The 20,237-nt window shown below is 45.8% G+C and overlaps 1 protein-coding gene across 4 annotated transcripts in view; it reads left to right on the top strand.

Moving 5' to 3' along the window:
• The window catches only part of vps13d (vacuolar protein sorting 13 homolog D), a 68,249-nt gene that overhangs the window by 16,132 nt on the left and 31,880 nt on the right, over positions 1 to 20,237 (top strand). For 3 of the 4 annotated variants that reach the window (XM_084070204.1, XM_084070206.1, XM_084070205.1), the window contains 15 exons: positions 446 to 2,689; positions 2,819 to 2,970; positions 3,320 to 4,399; positions 5,947 to 6,037; positions 6,205 to 6,331; positions 7,033 to 7,213; positions 8,005 to 8,229; positions 10,111 to 10,282; positions 11,220 to 11,439; positions 11,947 to 12,118; positions 18,499 to 18,599; positions 18,994 to 19,218; positions 19,348 to 19,631; positions 19,747 to 19,880; positions 19,988 to 20,143. In XM_084070204.1, coding sequence (XP_083926330.1) covers positions 446 to 2,689; positions 2,819 to 2,970; positions 3,320 to 4,399; positions 5,947 to 6,037; positions 6,205 to 6,331; positions 7,033 to 7,213; positions 8,005 to 8,229; positions 10,111 to 10,282; positions 11,220 to 11,439; positions 11,947 to 12,118; positions 18,499 to 18,599; positions 18,994 to 19,218; positions 19,348 to 19,631; positions 19,747 to 19,880; positions 19,988 to 20,143 — 5,564 coding nt within the window. The remainder of the gene's footprint in view (positions 1 to 445; positions 2,690 to 2,818; positions 2,971 to 3,319; positions 4,400 to 5,946; positions 6,038 to 6,204; positions 6,332 to 7,032; positions 7,214 to 8,004; positions 8,230 to 10,110; positions 10,283 to 11,219; positions 11,440 to 11,946; positions 12,119 to 18,498; positions 18,600 to 18,993; positions 19,219 to 19,347; positions 19,632 to 19,746; positions 19,881 to 19,987; positions 20,144 to 20,237) is intronic. The other variant, XM_084070207.1, reaches the window with a different exon arrangement.

Below are 20,237 nucleotides of genomic sequence, written 5' to 3' on the forward strand. Positions count from 1 at the left end.
TTAATTATTAGCGTTTCGGCGTCAAGCCTCCCTAACTCATTCAGTGCCATTGACGCGTAACACGTCCATTTTTTCCAAAGCCCAGAGTGCCATTGACGTGTAACATGTCCAATCAGTGTTTACACTAGATGGCGCTGTTCCCCAACCTATGAGCCTCCATTTCAGACGCAGTCACACAGAGATCTAGGAAAACCATGTATGTCCATGAAATAAAATAAAAAAAGAGAAACCTTTTCCAATGGCTCTAATGGAGTTACGACATTTAGCCACAATCTTATAGGCAACAAATCAATGTTTTTTTTTTTTAAATAACAGATCTACAAGTTTGTTTTTAGTTTTTTTTATAGATACAAGGTTTCCAACCGACAGTGATGATATCAGCCTTTCTATGGCATTTCAGTTTTATAAAATCATCTTATACCTGTTATTTGTGTTCTTTTTGAAGATGATACCAAGGCCAAATCAAAAGCCACTCAACCTGAAGGGGAGGAATTGAGTGATGATGAAGATGAATATCAGACTCCACTTGGCACACCCCCAGAGTCTCCAGCTCCTGAACCAGAAATGCCTTTCAAAGAACAGCCCAAGAATCCTGAACTTTCATGCCTTACATCCCCCGGAAGTAGCCAGGCATACAGCAGGAAGCTTTATGAGAAGTACTCTCTGTCCTTCAAGGACCTGCAGATCATGGTTGGCCGCTATAAGGACAACTGGAAACACCTCCAGGAGAGTGAGGTAGGGCCCACCCATGTTGTGGAGAAGTTCAACGTCTTATTGCAACTGGAGCAGAGACTTCGCTACACTTCAGACCCCCAGCTGCCCGGCGCAGTCCTGTCTGCAACCCTCCCTGACCTGAAGGTTCACATCAACCTGGAGAAAATGACTGCCCTCAGGAGCTGCCTGGCCAGACTGTATGGCCCCCCTGCGGGGGAAGAGGCAGAGGAAGGCGAAAATGAAAAATCCCCTGACCCAATGACTCTGCGGCACGAAAAGATCTTTCAGAGGGAGGACAGCTCGTGGAAGCTCCAGGGTTCCGCCAAGAACCTGACCCAGAGCGTGACGACCCTGGAGCAGCACACGCGAGAAGTGCTGGTGGAATCCCGCCTCCTTCTGGCTGAGTTCAACATCAACTACATGCAGCTTGGTGTGGAGAGTGACGGGCGCTACATCTCTGTCCTCAAGGTCTTTGGCACCAATGCTCATTTTGTCAAGCGGCCTTATGACGCCGAAGTCTCCCTGACTGTCCATGGCCTTCTGTTGGTTGACACATTACAGACCTATGGCTCAGACTTTGACCTCTTGGTGGCCTCTCACAAGCACCTTAGCTTTGACTTACCAACGGGCAGCATCCGAGAGAGCCAGCCTTCATCGCCAGTCTCGCCTGAAAGAATGGCTACTAACGAAACATCCTCTGGAGTGCCTCCTTTCAGTTCCTTTCTCAAAGATCAAGAGGCCCTTATTAAACTGGAGTACCAGTTTGTCAGCTCAGACTGCCCCTCTATGAACCTGGACAGTTCCCTCCAGGTGACAACCATGCAGGTCAATAGCTTGGACATTATTGTCAACCCTGAAACCATGGTGGAGCTGCTCAAGTTCCTCCAGAAGTCTTTTCCCAAAGACGAGAGTAGCTGGACTCCACCGACGCAACAACCTGCAACTCAGCCTGAAGATGATGAGCAGAGAGGGGAGACCTACCAGTCCACTTATGACCATAACAAAGAGCTAACAGTGGAGATCCATCGCCTCAACCTGCTACTCCTTAGGACCGTCTCCACTGGTACTGTCTTAGGTGCAGAAAAGAAAGGGTTGAAAATAGCAACGGCCAGCATCAGTGGCACCAAGGTCAATGTGTCCATGGGCAGCCGTTTGGATGTCAATGGTTCTTTGGGGTCGATGCAGTTGGTGGACCTGACTCAGGAAGGAAGCAGAAGTCAATTTGTGGTCAGCATTGGAAATGTGGAGGATGACTCCTCACCTTCTGGTGGGGTATCCTTTTTTGCAGACACAAGAGGCTCCTCTTCGGAAGCCTTGAACTTCCACTTTCTGGAGAAATCCCAGGGGGAGTGCTCATTGGAGCTTCAGATGGCATCATTGCACTACAACCACTCGGCCAAGTTCCTGAAGGAGCTTACTTTGTCTGCCAACGAAGTAGAAGACAACTTCCGCTTGATGTTGAAAAGTGCTGCCACCAAAGTGTCGACGGTCTTGGTCAATAAGACAGCAGAGTACACTGGCATGGTTTCTCTTTTTGAGACTCCCTCACGGAGACGTACTCAGAGCCATAATTGGTTCGACTCGGCATACGAGGATGAGGTGGATCTTACTGTAGTAGAGGAGGAACCCACCTTAGACTCCTACTTTGTAAAGTTGACCCTTAATATCAGCATTGAATCGCCAGTTGTGTCGATTCCACGCAAACCTGGCCATCACGAGCTTTTGGTGGGTCACCTGGGGAGCATAAAGATCCAAAACTTTGTTACTGGGCAGGACTCTGAAGGAGAGCGATTGCAGGTGTTGGTGAAAGATATCCGGCTTTATTCACTCAATACGAGTCATCTGGTTTTGCGGAAGGCACCCAGAAATGACTTCCCAAGTTCCAGCATGTCACCTTCCCACAATGGGAGCATCAGTCAGGATGAGCCACAGTTCACACGTCATGACTTTTTTGACTATCTCAGTCGGGGAAAAGGTGAGAAGACTTTTATTTTTGTATTCATGACTGTACAATGTGTGCATTTGTTTGCATATAAAGATGTCTATTGTGCAATTGTGACATTAAATTGCTTTAAAATATTCAATTATTTGTTTTCTCTGATAGCATTCCATATATTGAAGGACACCACCATCCAGTTCACTGTGGAGAAAATTCCCATTGATGAAGACATCCAGTTTAACTTTCTCACCGCTGATGAGCCCTGCCAGAGCTCAGGTTTAATGAGAATCCAGGGCAAATTTGTGAATCCTGTTCAGGTATAACACGTAGTGTTTATGTTTCTAAAGAAATGATTGCTTTTGCAAGGGTGCCATTTAACCTCATTTACCCTGGTATGCCTATTTTGGGTAAATTTTCTAAATGTTTCAAATTGTTTTTAATTACTTGTCAAAAATAGCAGATCTATAAGCTCATAATGCGTCATAGTATGATGCATTGTGTGCTTGCAGATATGCCTGTTTTCACTATTTGTCATACTGTCAATTTAAGTGATTAACAGGTGGATTTACTGTTATGTTTTTGTCTCTTTTATAAAAAAAACTCTGCTCAAAATTAGCAGCCTTTGGTTGAGGGGATTATTTAGTTGCATTGTCTTTCTGACAACAGGTGTTCCTATGTAAGCCAGTGTACGAGCAGGTGCTCCAGACTCTGGACAACCTCTCCCTGATTGAGGAGCAGCGAGCGACATCTTGTCAGCCACCAACACCGCCACCTCCGACCCCCTCCTCCACCAAACCTCACCGTTTCCCGGACCCCCAGGGAGGGTTCTTTGCCAGGGATCCTCCTCACATCAGCTTCTCGTACGCTTCTCTGTCAAACTCCCTCTCCTCTCCCTTACCACTGACACCTCACAACCACCCTCTTGAACTGCCGTCGTTCACTCAGGTGAGAGCCACCTTCAGTGTGGCCGAGCTTCAGGTCCAGCTGAGCGCAGACCTGACACAGGGCTCTCAGGGTTTAGTCAGCCTTTGCTTCCAAGACCTGGTGGGGGACTTCACCAAAGACCACCCCCACTCACTGGAAATCCAATTCGCCCTGCGCTCGCTGCTGATGGAGGACCTCCTAGAGCAGAATCCAGAGTCCAAGTACAAGCACTTGATGGTGTCCCGCGGAGCTCCCAAGGCCTCCACCTTCAGCCCCAAGGAGTACCTGTCCCAGAGTTGCCCTTCAGCATCCAACGCACTCTACCCCGACATGCCTCGTTCACTCCCCGCCCACATGGAAGAGGCACGCAACGTCTTCCAGCTGTACCAGAGGCATCCGAGCACACCTTCGGCTACCAACCGTAAGGCTAAGAAAGATCCAGAGTGCCCCAGCACCCCGCCACCATCCCCAACCCGCAACACGCCCTCCCCGCACCCACCCCCTGACTTCGATGACTCACTGGTACACATCAATGTGCTGCTGGTGGACCGGCGCCACCCAGAGTTTAAATCGCGGTATGGCAGTGTGGGGCGAAGCATTGACGTCGACTTCAATTGCCTGGATGTTTTGATCACTTTGCAGACCTGGGTTGTCATCCTTGACTTTTTTGGTATTGGCTCCACTGCCAATAACCATGCAGTGAAACCTACCGTGTCACCTCAGCTCGAACCAGGGCATCCGCTGTATGAATCAGACGCATATTACCCAGATATTGTGGAGGAGGAGGCAATTGAAATTGTCAACACTAAGTTTGACCTCAAGGTAGGTCTCTGGAATTTCAATCCATTTCGAATGCAATATTTAACACATCGGGTGCCAGCATTTTTTCATAACAACTTACCGTGGGTGCCAGCATTCTCCCCATTGACTGCGCTTTGCTGTTTAAAGTTTCGGCGTGCGTTACAAGCAAATCCACGCAAAAAAAAGCATCGATTCATGTTCTGCCATGAGCCTGGCTACAGGCTGGAACCATAACATTCCACTCGCGGGTTACAACGGGGGGGGGATCGCGCATCGCGCATGACCGTTTTTCCCCACAGGAAACAGATTTGGAGATATAGGCGTTTCAAAGTAGGAAATAGACAGGAAGCGGATGGGGGGAAAAAAAGTGTTTCCGGTGAGCGATCTGGCACTTCCTTCGCAGGATTACAATGGGTGCTCCCAGAGCTGCTCTAGCCCCGCCCGCGCGGAGAAAAACGAAAAAAACAAAAAGACTGAAATCACGGTTCAGACCGTGTTCGGCACCGAAGCTTCGGAACCGCCACTATGTAAACACACGGTTCAGACCGTGTTTGGCACCCGATGTGTTAAGCAATAATGCTTCAGTTCAAGATTTTGGCACTTGCATGCTGCTGTCATAGGCATGAGACAGAGTACAGTAGATCAGCAGCACACTACTGCCAATGTCTCACGGTATAGGGCATAGCACTGGCGGCCAATTTGTGGTTCCACTCAAAAAAAGGCCATTCATTTTTCCCATAGAGATTTCCAAAAATATTTATATCAATTATTTTAAGCCTAGAATCAAGCCATCCAGGCTCCTGGTGAATCATGACCATAAAACATTTGATTCTGTGAAGAAAAGAAAAAGGAATATTTAATCATATGATGTACTATATTTATTAAATACCCTTTGTTTTGCGGTTTTCAATTATTTTCTTTCACAGAATCAAATATTTTATGGTCATAATTCACCAGGAGCCTGGATAGCTTGATTCTAGGCTTAAAATAATTGGGGGAAAATAATGGGCTTTTTTTGAGTAGAACAACAAAATGTCTGCCACTGCTATGCCCTATAGCATGATATCAAGTGTATTATTGTGATTTAAACCACATTTTCATTAATGATATTTTATGATAATATCAATGCAGTAATGCAGTCTGAATTCTGGAATCGGGAGATATTGGCACTCACTAGAATACCTCTCAGCCAAAACGCAAGGTCAGAACTAACTGTAGTATAACTGAATATGGGTGACAGACAGAGAGTTATTGGTTATACAGTAGCTGTGGTGTATCTTTATTTTCCGTAAGGATAATTCATTTTTACTGTAGTCCAATCTGTCAGAGTGATACCTGTGCATTCATGGGATGCTAATGTGGATGATAGTTTTGCAAAATCTATTGTAAAAGATTAGGCAACTTTCGGTCCAATACCAATTAATTGCCAAATTTTGTAATAGCCAAAATGTCTATTTTCTGCAAAGATATTTTGGGTTCTCTTTAATTGAACAGTTATACCATAAGGCATCGTAAAAAATAAATGAATACAAAAACACAGTAATTGATGTTTGCCTTTCCATTCACAGGTGCATTCCCTGTCTCTTGTGCTAAACAAGAAAACCAATGAGCTTGCGAAAGCGAGTGTTTCCAAATTATCTGCACATCTGGAAATGCAGGGTTTGTAAAATAATTAGTAAATAATAAAATGCCATAACATGTACAATGCTCTCTGTATTCATAATATACCAGTCATCAAATAATCAATATTCATGAAATAGTGTAAATAATAGTGACATTACAACATTGTGATTTCATTTCCTTACACCAAATGTTATATATTTCAGAGGGTGACATGGAATTGCATGGGAGTCTGGGAAGCTTATCCCTGAGTGACCTAACCCCACACGGTGACCTGTACAGAGAACGCTTCACTACACGGGGAGGGGAGGCCTTGGTGTTCAACATCTACAAGTATGTATCACTTAGTTCGATTAGGCTATGATTGTTTAACAGATTACTCTGTTGTGTAGAGCTGATGCATCAATTGGATGTAAAATATGAAATATTGCAACAGGAATACACAAGACGTCACGCCATTTTTTGGGGAAATGTTTTGGCGACCCCCCACACTTGATTTACAGTGCAATTTAAAAGAAATAAAGCATATTTAAAAAATAAACCATACATTGCTTGCCTTAAATAGGAATATTTATTATAAAATGCATTTACAGCGCTGATATTGTATCTTATCAATGTAGTTTAAAAGATATGGAAAAGTGTTTCTGTACACATTTGTAAATGGAACCATAAAGTAGCTATATTTGTTGCGATAACCTTAATAAAAAAAAAACTTAATGGGAAGGATACATTTTTCTTTTGTCAATGTGCAATCCCACCTTCACCTTCCTGTGACCCCTTTTGCAGTCCCAACCCATAGTTTGAGAACATCTGATCTATGTATATTCTGATCTATGTATATATGTCACGGGTTGTAGTAAGAACACAAGTGTAGAGTTGACACACAAATGAACAGAACTTTACCAGTACATAAAAACTCTGACTGATCTGGCAATTGACCAACGAGAGGTCGGGGCTCATATATACGGTCGGTACATGCAAGGGCTAACAGGACAATTAACACAGGAGGGGCTCACCATTTTCCTCTTTGAAAGGTACGGCGAACCCGACCCAGACCTGGAGCGGGAATGTGACATCAAAGTGTCCCTCCAGATGGCCTCGGTGCAGTACGTGCACACCCAGCGCTTCCAGGCCGAGGTGGTGGCCTTCATCCAACATTTCACACAGTTACAGGATGTCCTCGGCAGGCAGAGGGCTGCCATGGAGGGCCAAGCTGTGAGTGCTTTTTGAGTGATATTTTCTTTTAAGGCATTTCCACTTTATTTTACATTTCATTTAACACTATGGGGGCGCCATGGAGTGCATGTCACATCAAAGGGCATGGCACATGGCACATCAAAGGAGTTAAATTTGATTTTTTTGTGCATTCAAGAAGCCACCCTTGTGCCCCTGTGTCGTGTTAGAGTAAAACAAGATTATCCCACTGGCATTAAGTCTGTCACTGTGGCTGTGTGCTGTCCTATCAAGAAGGTAACAAAGATGAGAAGACAGCAGGAGGCACAGAGACCTGTCACCTCGCATTAAGTTCCCCGCACTGACCCAGGACACCAGACATCTTTGTTTGGGCTGTAGTTCAACATTGGCAGTATTGGCTGTACTGTACCTTAATGGCTTAAGCAGAAGCTTATGCCGTACTATGTCAATCCTTACTGTGTTTGATCCAAAGTGCATACTACTTGGTTTCATTTGATTAGCCCAGAGCTGGCTAAATATAGATTTTCAAACCCTGCCTCCTTTACAATCTCCCTCTTTACTCTAGCATGTCTTATTTCCTCTTTATAGAAAACATTATTTAAAAAAAAGGGCAGAGAATAAAATCACAATAATAATCTTTTTGTTCCTGTCTGTGCCAAACTTGCACAGACAGCTGTTCTCCTGTTGACAGTTTGAATCCCCAGAGTCTCTTGAGCGAGGCAATTAACCCCCGAGTGTTACAGTAAATAAAGGTAAAAAAAACTAAACATACACACATTTCCCAATTTGTCCTCTGGTGTTTCTGTGTCCAGGTACGTGATCACCCTCAGAGAGCATCTCGGGTGCTGTTGGACATCGAGGCGGGTGCCCCCGTGCTTCTCATCCCAGAGAGTTCCTGCTCGCCACGCCTCATTGTGGCCAATCTGGGCCAGCTGCGCATACGCAACCGCTTCCTTCCCGCTGGCAGCCATGGTACCTTCTCACTCTGGGACAAGGTAGAGAAACTTACCATGGTCCATTGCTTTTTCCCTTCTCTGGTGAGTCCTGTTGGCACATCGTTCCTCCAAGCAATTAACTCTCCCTTATGCACTTCTGCCCACCACTTAATAACTGTATTGATCAAGCATGCAATGCTGTTAAAACTTCATACTTTATCATACTTGACATCTAAATTTAATGTAGTTCCTAGAACAGTGGCGAGAACGGCCGTTAACAAACCTACACTTGCTGCTTTGGAAATCAACCCTGTCACAGCCCCGAAATAAATGACCGCCCTAAAGTCTTTGCATTTGTTGTGCAATGCAGCAATGCAGTTATTTTTTTTATCTCTGAATTGTTTCCAACTGGAAACCATGTTGAATTTAGATGTCCCTAGCCGTATCAGTAGGTGGAGATCTCTAATGATCTGGCAACGCAAGACTAGGGAAAACCCTGTTGCCAAAACTGATTCAGTAATGTCTTATACTGGCTAGAATGCTGCATGCCCGTCTCTGATCCAGCATGCCTGGAGCTCAGTGAGAGGGAAAATGCTTTATAAATACAGTGCCCACTGCTCCCTAAATCCCCCCTGCAGACTGTGCAGTTCAATTATTATGAATTATATTGAATGCGATTGAATTATTCAGTTATAATTCACACTATGCTATAACTTAAAATGTGTGGTATTGCACTTAACTAACTAATCTGTTTTGAATTTGACATAAACTTGGTCTGGGATTTTAAAAGAATTAAAAGTTTTTTTCTGGGAATGATGTGCCATGGTTCAATGGTCAACTAAACCTTGTCCGCTGAACTGTCTTCTTGCAATTCATTGTACTTTCAATAGTTTGAAAGTCACACTTTTAGTCATTAAATATTTTTTGTTATTCTTATGTCTTATTAACAGTTTCATAATGTTGTGTAATGTTGAAGGGAGGAGATAGTGTATGTTGTAATAGTATTTCACCTGCGTCTTGTATTGTCTGTGAAGAATTTGATATTGCATGCAAATTCATACAAGGATCCATCTATTTACAAGGTACAAGGAAATACATTTTTTTGTGGGGGTTTGGAGTGTGAGTGAACAATCTGTGGATGCGTGTGTGGTGGACTGGACTTTTACTCTGAAACTGGTTTTGCATGTACAGCATAAAAGGAATGCACTGCTTTTTTGGTGAATAAGCTCCTCACCAACAGATAGTTTAATATTTCCATGTCTGATGTATAGTCGACATGTGGACCACATTAACCTCTAAAGTGCTATATACTTAATCGTTTGACAAATAGCGAAAATTGCAGATCTACAAGCTAACAACACTTTGCATCGCAGCCTATGAAAAAAATATAAAATAAAAAATATTTGCCTATAATGATCAAAATAGGGACGCCACGCCAGGGTTCTGCTTGCTGACCTTTTGGAACGTCAAGCTAGCTTGTAGCACAGTACACAGTGTGGTAAAGCATTGAGCATGCTAACTGAATGCTATTATTCAAATACCTTATTCGCTGAAACCGTTATAGTGTATTCCTTTAATAATAGCTATTAAAATGTGAGTTTCAAATGCATTTTATTTTGACTCCCTCAACAATGATCTTGTTTTGAGTAATTTTATAAAACATAAAGTGTTTCAAAGGGCTTTTAGCTGCAGTCTAAAGCTGGAAACTCTTGTGTGGAATTAGTTTATTTTCTGAGAACTATGCACGAAAACAAATTTCACTCACTTTTTTACCTCTGTAAACCTGTGATGTGACAATAAATTCTGATTCTGAGATGATGACAGATGTGATTTTAATGGTGATTCTTGTTTTGTGTTTTTGTGAACAAACTATATTTCTGTGGACATGAAAGCCATTGATTGTATAATGTGATTATCACATTGCTCAATTAACCAAAAGGCTAACTTTGTGCTTCCTCTTTTTCATTGGCGTTCCCTGCAAAGCACCGTGTGCAGCAGAGTGCTGCAGAGACCCAGAGCACAGCAGCAAGGAGCAGTGAGGAGGAGAATACAAAAAGCTCCACGTCCTCCTCCACCTCCTCAGCAGTCCCAGTGGACAGACCACAACACCTCGAACTGGGGGGAATGCCTGGGGATGAGGACTCTCATATCCCAGGTTAGGACGACCTTAAAAAATGTGTATTTATTTATTTGAAAGGGACATCAAAATCACATTGGACAAACCAGATGCATTGCTTGAGTGTTCTAGCACAAGTGGTAATTTTCAACACCTGTCCACAGGAGGCTTTTCTAAACAAAATGAAAAATATTCTATAATCTAAAAATCATAGTAGTACATTTACAAGTACACTATAATCAATATCAGACACAATACATATAGCAGGATTTCTAGAGGGGGTTCCAAATGGACCCATGCAGGTCTGTAACACAGAAATTCTCTGTGTTCGGGAGATTGTAAGCATCAGCTTCCCTGATTGGCCAACCCAAACCGTCGGCTTCATGGATTGGCAGAGCGTCACATCACGTTTGAGCCGCTAAGCCAGTATAAGTCCCTGATTGGCTAACCTGACCCATCGGCTTAACTGATTGGCCGAGTGTTGCGTAATGGAACGTTGGAACGTTTGTGATATTGTATACATCGGCTTCCCTGATTATCCAACCCAAACCGTCGGCTTCACAGATTGGTGGAGTGTCAGTATAAATCCCTAGCTGGCTAACCCGACCCGTCGGCTTAACTGATTAGCTGAGCTACGCATATCGTTTGTGCCGCATAGCCAATATAAATGGAACGACTTCATCGTTCACGACATGAAAGGCCCCAAGTAGGCCAGCGCCGGCCTAGTTAAAAAAAAAAGTAGAACGTGAAAAAATGGGTGGAGGTACTTCCTTGGCCTACTGGCAGCGTGCACAGGACATTTTGTGCTGAGTGGTTGCCTTTGGCCTGGAGTAGATGGGTACAAACAAGGCACCAAGCTAAATAAAAATGCTACAGTAGTATATATATATTTATTTATTTTTTACTGATGAGAGAAAGAAATAATCACAGACCAGATAAATCCCAAATATTTCTATTGTTTGATGATTTACGGTAGAAGAGCATGTGTGCCTGCTGGACTGCATTGCCCTGGACCTCCAGGAGATGGACATCTTTGCAGCAGAGCGTCTGCCCTGTCAGCTGTGGGATGGCGGTGGGAAGCAGCCACCAGACTCCTGTGACCTGGTGTTCCCCTCCTACTCAGTCCGGCGCACCGGAGACACCCTGCTGAAGGAGCGCTGCCGCCTTAAACTCAAAGTGGAGCGCAATCTGGACAGGTGGGTCTGATTTATACTTGCATGCCGAAAATAGCCGAGCTGTAGATCTAATATTTTCATTAGTTTGGTGTCAGTTACTTGCCCATTAACATGTTATTTGAGGTAGGGTTTTGTTTGACAGACATGACAAATGTGATCTCTATGCATAATATATATATGTTATATATACATGTATGTTATATGTTCATGCCACTTTTAAGTCCAACTTTGACTTTGATCCACATCTCATCCCAAACCAGTTCACCTGTTTATTTTTTGTGTGTGTGTGTTTGTGTTGCAGATCTGCTATTTTCGCCATTTTTCTGATTTTTTTTATCTTGCCCCCAACCTACCCCATATTGTAATAAAGAAACTGAAACTAACACTAAAACTAATACAAACTAAATTAAAACAAAGCCTTAAAAAAACTTAACTGAAATTGGAAACAAAAAGTCGAAATGAAATAAAAATCACAAACTAATGAAAAATGCAAAACTATAAATACCTTGGTGTTTGTTTGCACTGCAGGGACCTGAGTCATGCAGTCCCAGATTTGTCCATCCATGGCAGCCTGTCGTCAGTCCACTGTTCTCTGGATCTGGAGCGCTACCAGCTGATCAGAGGCCTGTTGGACAACAACCTGGGAGAACCAGTGGAGGAGTTTCTGAGACCCTACAACCTCCAGGACCCCAGCAGCCATGTGAGAGAAGCTCACACAGCCCTAAATATAATTATGTTTACTCTTTCTCTTACATTTTCTCTTGTTTCTGTGTACCGCCTTCGGTCTTTATTCTGACTTTGTGTCTATTTTAATAGTGTTGGCCATTTACAGTAGGCTGCTGCACAGCAACCACTCGTACTTTGTCCATTTTTTCTCCGTTTTGTATCTTCTCAACCAGGAACAACATTTTGTGTGTGAATGGTGCTATGCCGATAAAGGTCCTTATTATTTGTGTGCGTGTGAGTGAGCAGATCTACAAGCTCACCGTGAGCTTGTAGGTTGGCTAATTTGGTGTGAGAAACCATGCGCAATCAAGTGTAAATTACTTCATTTTCCTTTCGGAACTTCATTTGTGCAGTGGGTAACAGCAACAGACAATACACAGATACCCTCATCTGGAGATAAAAATACAAACTACAAAAAAATCACTACATGAATAAAACTATAGGTTACTGGACGTAACCCCGGTTTTATGATAATATAAGCGAGATGTCTCGCTATGGGAGAGCGCCCTCCGGCGTGATCACACAGAAGTACACCTTCATAAACTTCCAGACAATTCTATTGGCTGGACTGACCTTCCTCTGACTGGAGGTCCCGCCCTCATCCTATATCAGTCAGTGGAGGGTCATTTTCCCTAATTCAAGATAACCTTTCTCTTCTCGTTCGTAAACAAGAAGGGTGTCTTTCGAGACATCTCGCTTATATTATCATAAAACCGGGGTTACGTCCAGTAACCTATAGTTTTATTTCAAATATTTCACTCGATGTCTCGCTATGGGAGATATAATACACTCCCTGATTGTTATCTCGAAGTCCAGAGTAACCAGCCTAGGGGCTTGATCCCCGTGTCTGGAGGCTACACTAAGGACCGTACTGTATGCGCCACAGGGGCTGCAGTTACGTCCGAACTGTAGAACCTGGCAAATGTCAAGGCCTAAACCCAACATGCCACACTGCAGACATCTCAGATGGAGACCCCCCCGAAGAGGGCCCATGATGTCTCTATTTCCCTCGTAGAATGTGCCCTCAGTTTTACTGGGGCAGCATCCCACCACTGGAATTGGCTATTGAATAGCCTCTACAATCCAGTGGGAAAGTGTCTGTTATGCAATGGGCTAGCCCACTATCCGTGGAGCCCATGACACAAATAGCTGATCTGACTTTCTCAAAGCCTTAGATCTGCCAATGCACATTTCCAAAGCCCGAACCGGACAAAGGCAATGTAACCTTTCATCCTCTCATGAGGCGAAAGGAGGCGGATGAAACGCATTAAAAGGTCACAAGGACACTTGGTACCAAGGGGTTCTTTAGCCCACACCCAGGTCTGGGTCTGACAACCACCCTTGTGGTCCCTTCCTTGAACTGTGTACACTCCCCGTGTACTGACAGTACATGAAGATCACTGAGCTCTACAGTAGTCACTGAAGCCATCAGTAACACAGTCGTGATTGACAGTTGTTCTGTCAATCTGACACAGAGGCTCGAAGGTGGCCGAGACAAGGAGTCCAACACCTGGCTCAAATCCCAGGGTGACACCGGGGACTTTGACTCGGGAAGAGACGTCTGGTCCCTTCATGAACCGACAAATCAGGCAGTGCTGACCCACCGTCTCGGCCTCAAGCAATACGGCAGGCTGAGATAGCCGCCAAGTAGACTTTTATTGTGGAAAAGGCTCTGCCCTTATCCACTAAGTCCTGCAGAAGAACTTAATGGACATGGGTTTGGAACGGCACAGTGCTGTACTCAAATTCATCCCCTCATGGGCTGAGCCCAGAGAGTCAGATGTCCTGGTCAGGGACAAATTAACTCGTCCCCTGCTAGCGTTAGCATGTTTCTGCGTAACGGAAGCAGCCACGAGCGGTCGTACAGGACAGGTTCGACTGACACCCAGTGACCCCATTCTGGGGCCACCAGTATCACCATCAGCCCCTGGTCCCTCACTCTCACGAGTGTGGGAGCTAACAGGGACAGCGGAGGAAAACGTAAAAATAGTTCTGAGCCATTTGTGCACTAGTGCATTTCGACCCAGAGGCACCGCACCCTCCACTGAGTAAAACAACGGACATCCCGTGTCTTCCAGTGAGGCAAAAAGATCCACCAGGGGGCGATCAAACGATCCCAGATCCGTCCTGGTATCTCCGGGTGCAGAGACCAGTCGTCTGAGAGGAATCACAGATTCCTCCAGCGACACAGCGCTGTCACACATTCCTCTGCGACCAACACACGACTGCAACTGCCCAGCCGTCTTAGCGATGCGGCTGAGGCCATCATACCTGACATTCACATGCACATTTTGAAGGAGACCCTCCGGCCCGTGCAAAATTGTGCCAGGCAGGACAAAAAGGACTGATCCTTTTCGGTGGCGGGCTGGCTTTGAACAATAGTGAGTTCAGAGTCCTGCCTATGAATTTCGCTGTTTGTGCAGGCACCAACACGCAGTTGACCCTAAAAACTTGATTTCAGTAGGTGAGACACCACTTTCCGAGTATGCTGCCTTGCCGCTGATCCTTGAGTCGGCTTGTAGCAGCCCATCATCTTATGTAAGACGCTATGCGAGTGCCTTCTCTCCTCAGAGGGCCAATCGCAACCTGCGTGAATTCGACAAATACTCTGGGGCTGAGGACGTTTACAAACGGTAGCACCGTGTATTCGTAATTTAACCTCAGAACCCTAACAACAGAGATTTCTGTGTGGTGGGTAAAAAGGAGCATAAAAGTAGGCGTCTTTTAGGTCTATCGATGTGAACCAGTCTCTCTGACGCACCATGCGGAGAGACGGATTTGATAACATCCTGAATTTGAACACCTTTAGATACTGATTGAGGGCTCTTAGGTCCAGTATCGGACGCAGCCCCCCCCCTTCTTTTTGACCAGGAATAGCACGAATAGAGCCCGCTGTTAGCTTGGTCTCTGGTTATTTCCTGTACAGTTCGTTTTCCTAACAGGGAGAATTATCTTCCTGTAGAAAGTCGCCCGCCTGTCCCCTGCTTAAGAGAAGATCGCTTCCACTAGCCTGGGGAGGTCTCGAGGCGAACTGTAGTATACATCCCTGGATATAGAGTGCAGCACCTACTGTGGTGTGTTGCACCTTATCCATTCCGATATCATACAGTGGGGTTCCTACAACACTGGTTAGGCTCGATTGTGGTGCCATGGCGCCATATAGTGGTTGAACAGAGTCGACCGTGAGCCGTTCCCTTGGGGACAGGGCGTAATCGTCCTCTCTTCATGGCGAGTATTCGCCCCGCTACCCTGAAGTGTCTGTGAGACCTCTGTGGTAGCGAGCGTGTGTCCCTTATGTTCTGGTTTTGTCCTGTTTCATTTCTTTTTGCCGTGCCCCTGAAATTCAGGCTGTAACGGTTTGAATTTTATTGGAGAAACAGGTAGAGAGGGTTCAATTTCCAATAACCACTCCGATGTCTTGTCAAGGAGACATCGTGGTCATAGTATCAGCGAACCGGGGTTACAGTCGTAACTCATGTTTATATTCACACAACATTATCCACATAATGTATAGTGTGTAAAGTCATTCTCCTTTCCATCGGGCGGTGGAGCGTGTTCGCCTCGCCCGCCCGGTCATCAGAACTCCAGGACCACCAGAGAGAGAGGGGGAGGCGGTGTCCACCGTCTCCTCCTGACATAGTCCCAGCCATGTCCCTCTCCTTTCTGTATTTCACCCTTGTAGAGTAGCTACCCGAGGCCTGCCTCTGGCTGGCTAGGGTGCTCCTCCTGGCCTGTAAACTGCAGGCAAGAACGCCTGCCATTTAGGCGACGCGTGCTTCGCAATGGATTTGGGCTCTCGTGTCAGAGCCGTGGCTTCTGACGTGAGGTGTGTGGCAACCCCTTCTTCCACGGGTAGCGGAAGAGTAGGGCTCAGCCCAGGACACGTCAACTGTTGCCCCAGTGCTGGTTGCCAACAGGAGTAGGCATTAAAACCGTTCTCTCATACTGGCTGCGGCTTGTGGCTATAGGCTACGCCGCTGGCAACTCGAGGTCGAGTATGAGTCGTGGGGAGAGGCTCGTTTTACTGGCCAGTCGCCTGCTCAATGACCTGGTTATAGGGGACATATTCTGTACCCCGGAGTAACTTTTGGGCCTCGTCCGTGTCCTCTTCCTAACTTGGTGTAGAAGGGACTGGAAATGTTTGGCCCGCTTTTCTGACGAACCTAGGTTCGGTTAGTCCGCATGCTTATGCGGAACGGACCTTCCTCACACGGCCCTCGGGCTGCGTGGGTTGGTCCCAGGCAAATAACACATGAGTTGTGTTCGTCGTGACCCGACATTCTATTCCCGCAGACCCCGCACTCTTTCGAGGGACAGGGGTCCCTTCGTTGCTGGACTGCAGCGGTCATTGTTCACAACACGCGTGGAGCCTGTTTGTGGCAAGGTCTATAAACAAGGGAGTCGTGTATGGGAGAAAAAACTTTCTAAGCTTTTATTGTCCCAGAGAAACAACACGATGTCGGTGTTAGCGTGTAGCTAACTGTAGCCTGCCCAGCTGGTAGTTTATGATGCTAGCTGGTGGCTTGCAGAGCTGAAAGAGAAACACTAGGAGCGTTTAACGCTAGTGTGTTTGCTCGGTTTTAGCTCGTGGCTACGAGGCCACTTTAGAGACGAAAACACGATGTGGAGCAGTGATGCTGTCATGTTTTACTCAGTGATAGCACGTCGTGTGCAAAGCGTGTTGCTAGTGGGAGCTCTAAGCTTACCGATGGCAACGTGCTAAGCAAGCCGGTAGCATATTATGTTAGCTGGCGGCGTACAGGGCTGTCTCTGAAGGAATACAGTAGGAGCGTACTACGCTGGTGTTTGCCCGGTGTTTAGCTCGTGGCTAAAACCACCTCTGGGAGAAAACACGATGTGAAGCAGGTTATGCTGTCGTGTTTACTCTGTGTCAGCACGCAGTGTGTAACGTGTTGCTGGTAGGAGCTTGTTAAGCTTCACCGATGGCAACGCACTAAGCTAGCTGGTAGCGTATTAAGCTGGTCAGAGAAAAGACACATTTAAGAGTGTAACCGCTGGTGTGTTTGTTCAGTGTTTTAGCTCTTGGCTAAGAACCACCTCGGAGAAAAACCACAATGTAAAGCAGGGACGCTGTCGTGTTTGCTATAGCTTGCCAAACGTGTTGTTAGTGGGAGTTTATTAAGCTCACTGGTGACAACATGCTAAAAACTAGCTGGTATCTTATGGCACTAGCTGGTGGCGTGCAGAGCTGACCCGGAGAAAGCACACTAAGAGCGGACGACGCTGGTGTGTTTACTCGGTGTCAGCTTGTGGGTGAGAAGTCACCCTGGAGAAAAACACGATGTTAAGATGTCGTGTTTACCCTGTGTTAGCATGGTAGCCTGCAAGAAGTGTCACTAGTGGGAGCTTGTTAAGCTCTCGGTGACGACATGCTACGCTAGCCGGTAGTATTATGATACTACCCGGTGGCGTCCCGCACTCTTTTCTGCGGGACCGGGGCTCTTGGACCCGGTCCTGCTCCTCAGAGTTGTGGAGGCCACGTTCACGTTAAGCGTTTTAAGCTTTAGGGAACAGAACAGGGAGGAGGGAAAAAACGAAAACACAGGGGTTGAGCGGACTATGCTCACATGTTTGTTTTTCCCTAGCTAGCTCGTGGCTAACTGTGGCTAGCAGTCTGTGGGGCTGAGGAGAGCTCAGGGCTCTCCCTCTGGCAACCTGCTGCTAGGCTTGAAAGAAACAAACACTGGGGCCGAGTATATTATACTGGCGTGTTGTTCTTTACAGCTAGCTCAGGGCTAGCTGTGGCTAGTAATCAGGGTGAGACTAGGGAGAGTGTATTAAACTCGTCCTTCGAATCACGATTACTATGTAAGCAGACTATGCTTTCTTTTTAGCTTATTAAGCTTGGCTATGGAACGTATTAAGTTCCTAGCAGGGCAACTTGCGATATTATCACAGGTTTTGTAAAGAAAGTCAACACCTACCATCAGTAGCGTCTCGCGGTCCGGGATATTATCCTGTCCTGTTGAGACTTTCGCCGTACTGACTTCATAAGGTGGACTGAGAAGGTGCTTCCTCGATCGCGAACGAGAAGAGAAACTGAATTAGGGAAAATGACCCTCCACTGACTGATATAGGATGAGGGCGGGACCTCCAGTCAGAGGAAGGTCAGTCCAGCCAATAGAATTGTCTGGAAGTTTATGAAGGTGTACTTCTGTGTGATCACGCCGGAGGGCGCTCTCCCATAGCGAGACATCGAGTGAAATATTTGAAATAAAACCATAGTACAGTAAGTAAAAGCATACTTAAAAACTAAAGTGTCTCTCTGTGTGTGTGAGACTACAGAGACTTTACTCGCACACAGCTTTACACCCACTTCCACCTGTTCCCTAGACGGTGTTGGGCGGTGATGTGTACACCAGTATGTCCTTGCTAGTGGACATGATGGACGTCAGCCTGGAACTTCTGGACGGACACAAACACTCACTCGCGAGGTAGGACCGCAGAGGCCTGATGCTGACCTATTATTTTGCCTTTTTGAAGTAGCTTCTAAAACAGGAAAGGAAGTTGACAAAGGTCAATGATGTCAGTGATGTCTACTGTAGCTGAATATGAGGGTGATACAAATGTTTCAACGGTTTAAAAATAGCAGATTATACAAGCTCACAGCGTGTCATTTTGTGCTGCGCTGCAAGCTTGTACATCTGCTATTTTTGAAAATAATTGATACATTTTGAAAGATTTTGAATAATTTTGATTTTTTTAACAAATCTTCTGGGGGTCTCATTTGTAGAATTGGCCTCAGGTCTTAATGGTTTAAACAGTAATATAAATGTTACCATGACCATTTTTTTACTCTGATGACAATTTCCTATCTTCTCGCCAAAGGTTTGATTTCATGAAATCCAAGGTGCTGTTCGAGAGCTACTCCAACGGGTCCAAGAATGTCAACCTTGTGTCTCATTCTCTGCTGGCATATGACACACGGCCCCCCGGGCCTAGGAAAACCACTGAGGCCAACAGCAGCACCAAGAACAATGTCTTTAACTGTATCTTGCAGCCCTCCAGGACGGGCACCAACCGGGCATCACTGCAGATGGAACTGCATTACAGGTGCCATTATCAGGGGCAGATTATTATGGCTCTTTTTCAACTAGCTAAAAGAACTAAGCGATCCATACTGTGCTGTGAAACCAAGTATCCTTATCATCCTAACTCACCATTCTTCTATGTTTCCTTCAGGTCCACAAGAGAGTGCTCCTGCTTTACGGTGGTCCTGAACAACCTGAGGGTCTTCCTAATCTTCGATTGGCTCCAGCTGGTCCGGGACTTCCTTCGCATGCCGGCTGAGAAGGGTACGAGCGGCGATGCCCAGCCTCGCCAACGCTGGCCCAGTGGCAGCAGTGATCCGGGTACGTCCAGCGGGGCCTTCATGCCCAAGACGGTGAAGAGTGGCGTAGTAACCAAAAGGTCCACGGTACCTGTCATTCAGGACCACAAACTGGAGGTCAAGATCAATGTCACAGGTCAGAGACTGGCAGCAAAAAAACTACAGTTTCAATTGCAGTTGTTTTAATAACAGTGATCCCCAACGTTTCTTTTGACCTGTTTTCATTGATATGATTGTGTTTCGGTTCTCAGGTACAGAGTTTGTGGTTGTGGAGGATTCATCCTGTCTTGACACCAACGCTATTATTCTGAAGGGCACCACTGTTCTAACCTACAAACCTCGCCTGATAGACAGGCCTTTCTCTGGCAGCCTGGCTGGAATAGAGGTGAACACGACTAGCATCAGATAGAGCTAGCTAGCGGATTCACGTTCACCTGTGACGATTTGATGCTGTGTCCTTGTGACAAACGTTGTGTCTCTCCATTTCCCCAGGTGTTCTCTTGTCGTCTGGGCAGTGAGCAGGAGACGGCATTGTCCATCATCGACCCTGTCAACATTCAGGTGGAGCTGTGTGGCAGCCCCACCTACCAGAGCAGCTCTGGGCTATTGGACGCCTTTAACATAGAGGACTTCCCCCCGCTGCTGGAGGTTAGCATGTTAGCAGCTTAAAGCTATATCAGTTGATAATGCTGGGAGAGAGGTTTAATTATCGCTTAGGGAAAATTGGAATGTTAGAGTAGCC

Source organism: Gymnoscopelus microlampas, assembly GCF_963454915.1.
Source record: "Gymnoscopelus microlampas genome assembly, chromosome: 10".
NCBI classification, from domain to species: domain Eukaryota; kingdom Metazoa; phylum Chordata; class Actinopteri; order Myctophiformes; family Myctophidae; genus Gymnoscopelus; species Gymnoscopelus microlampas.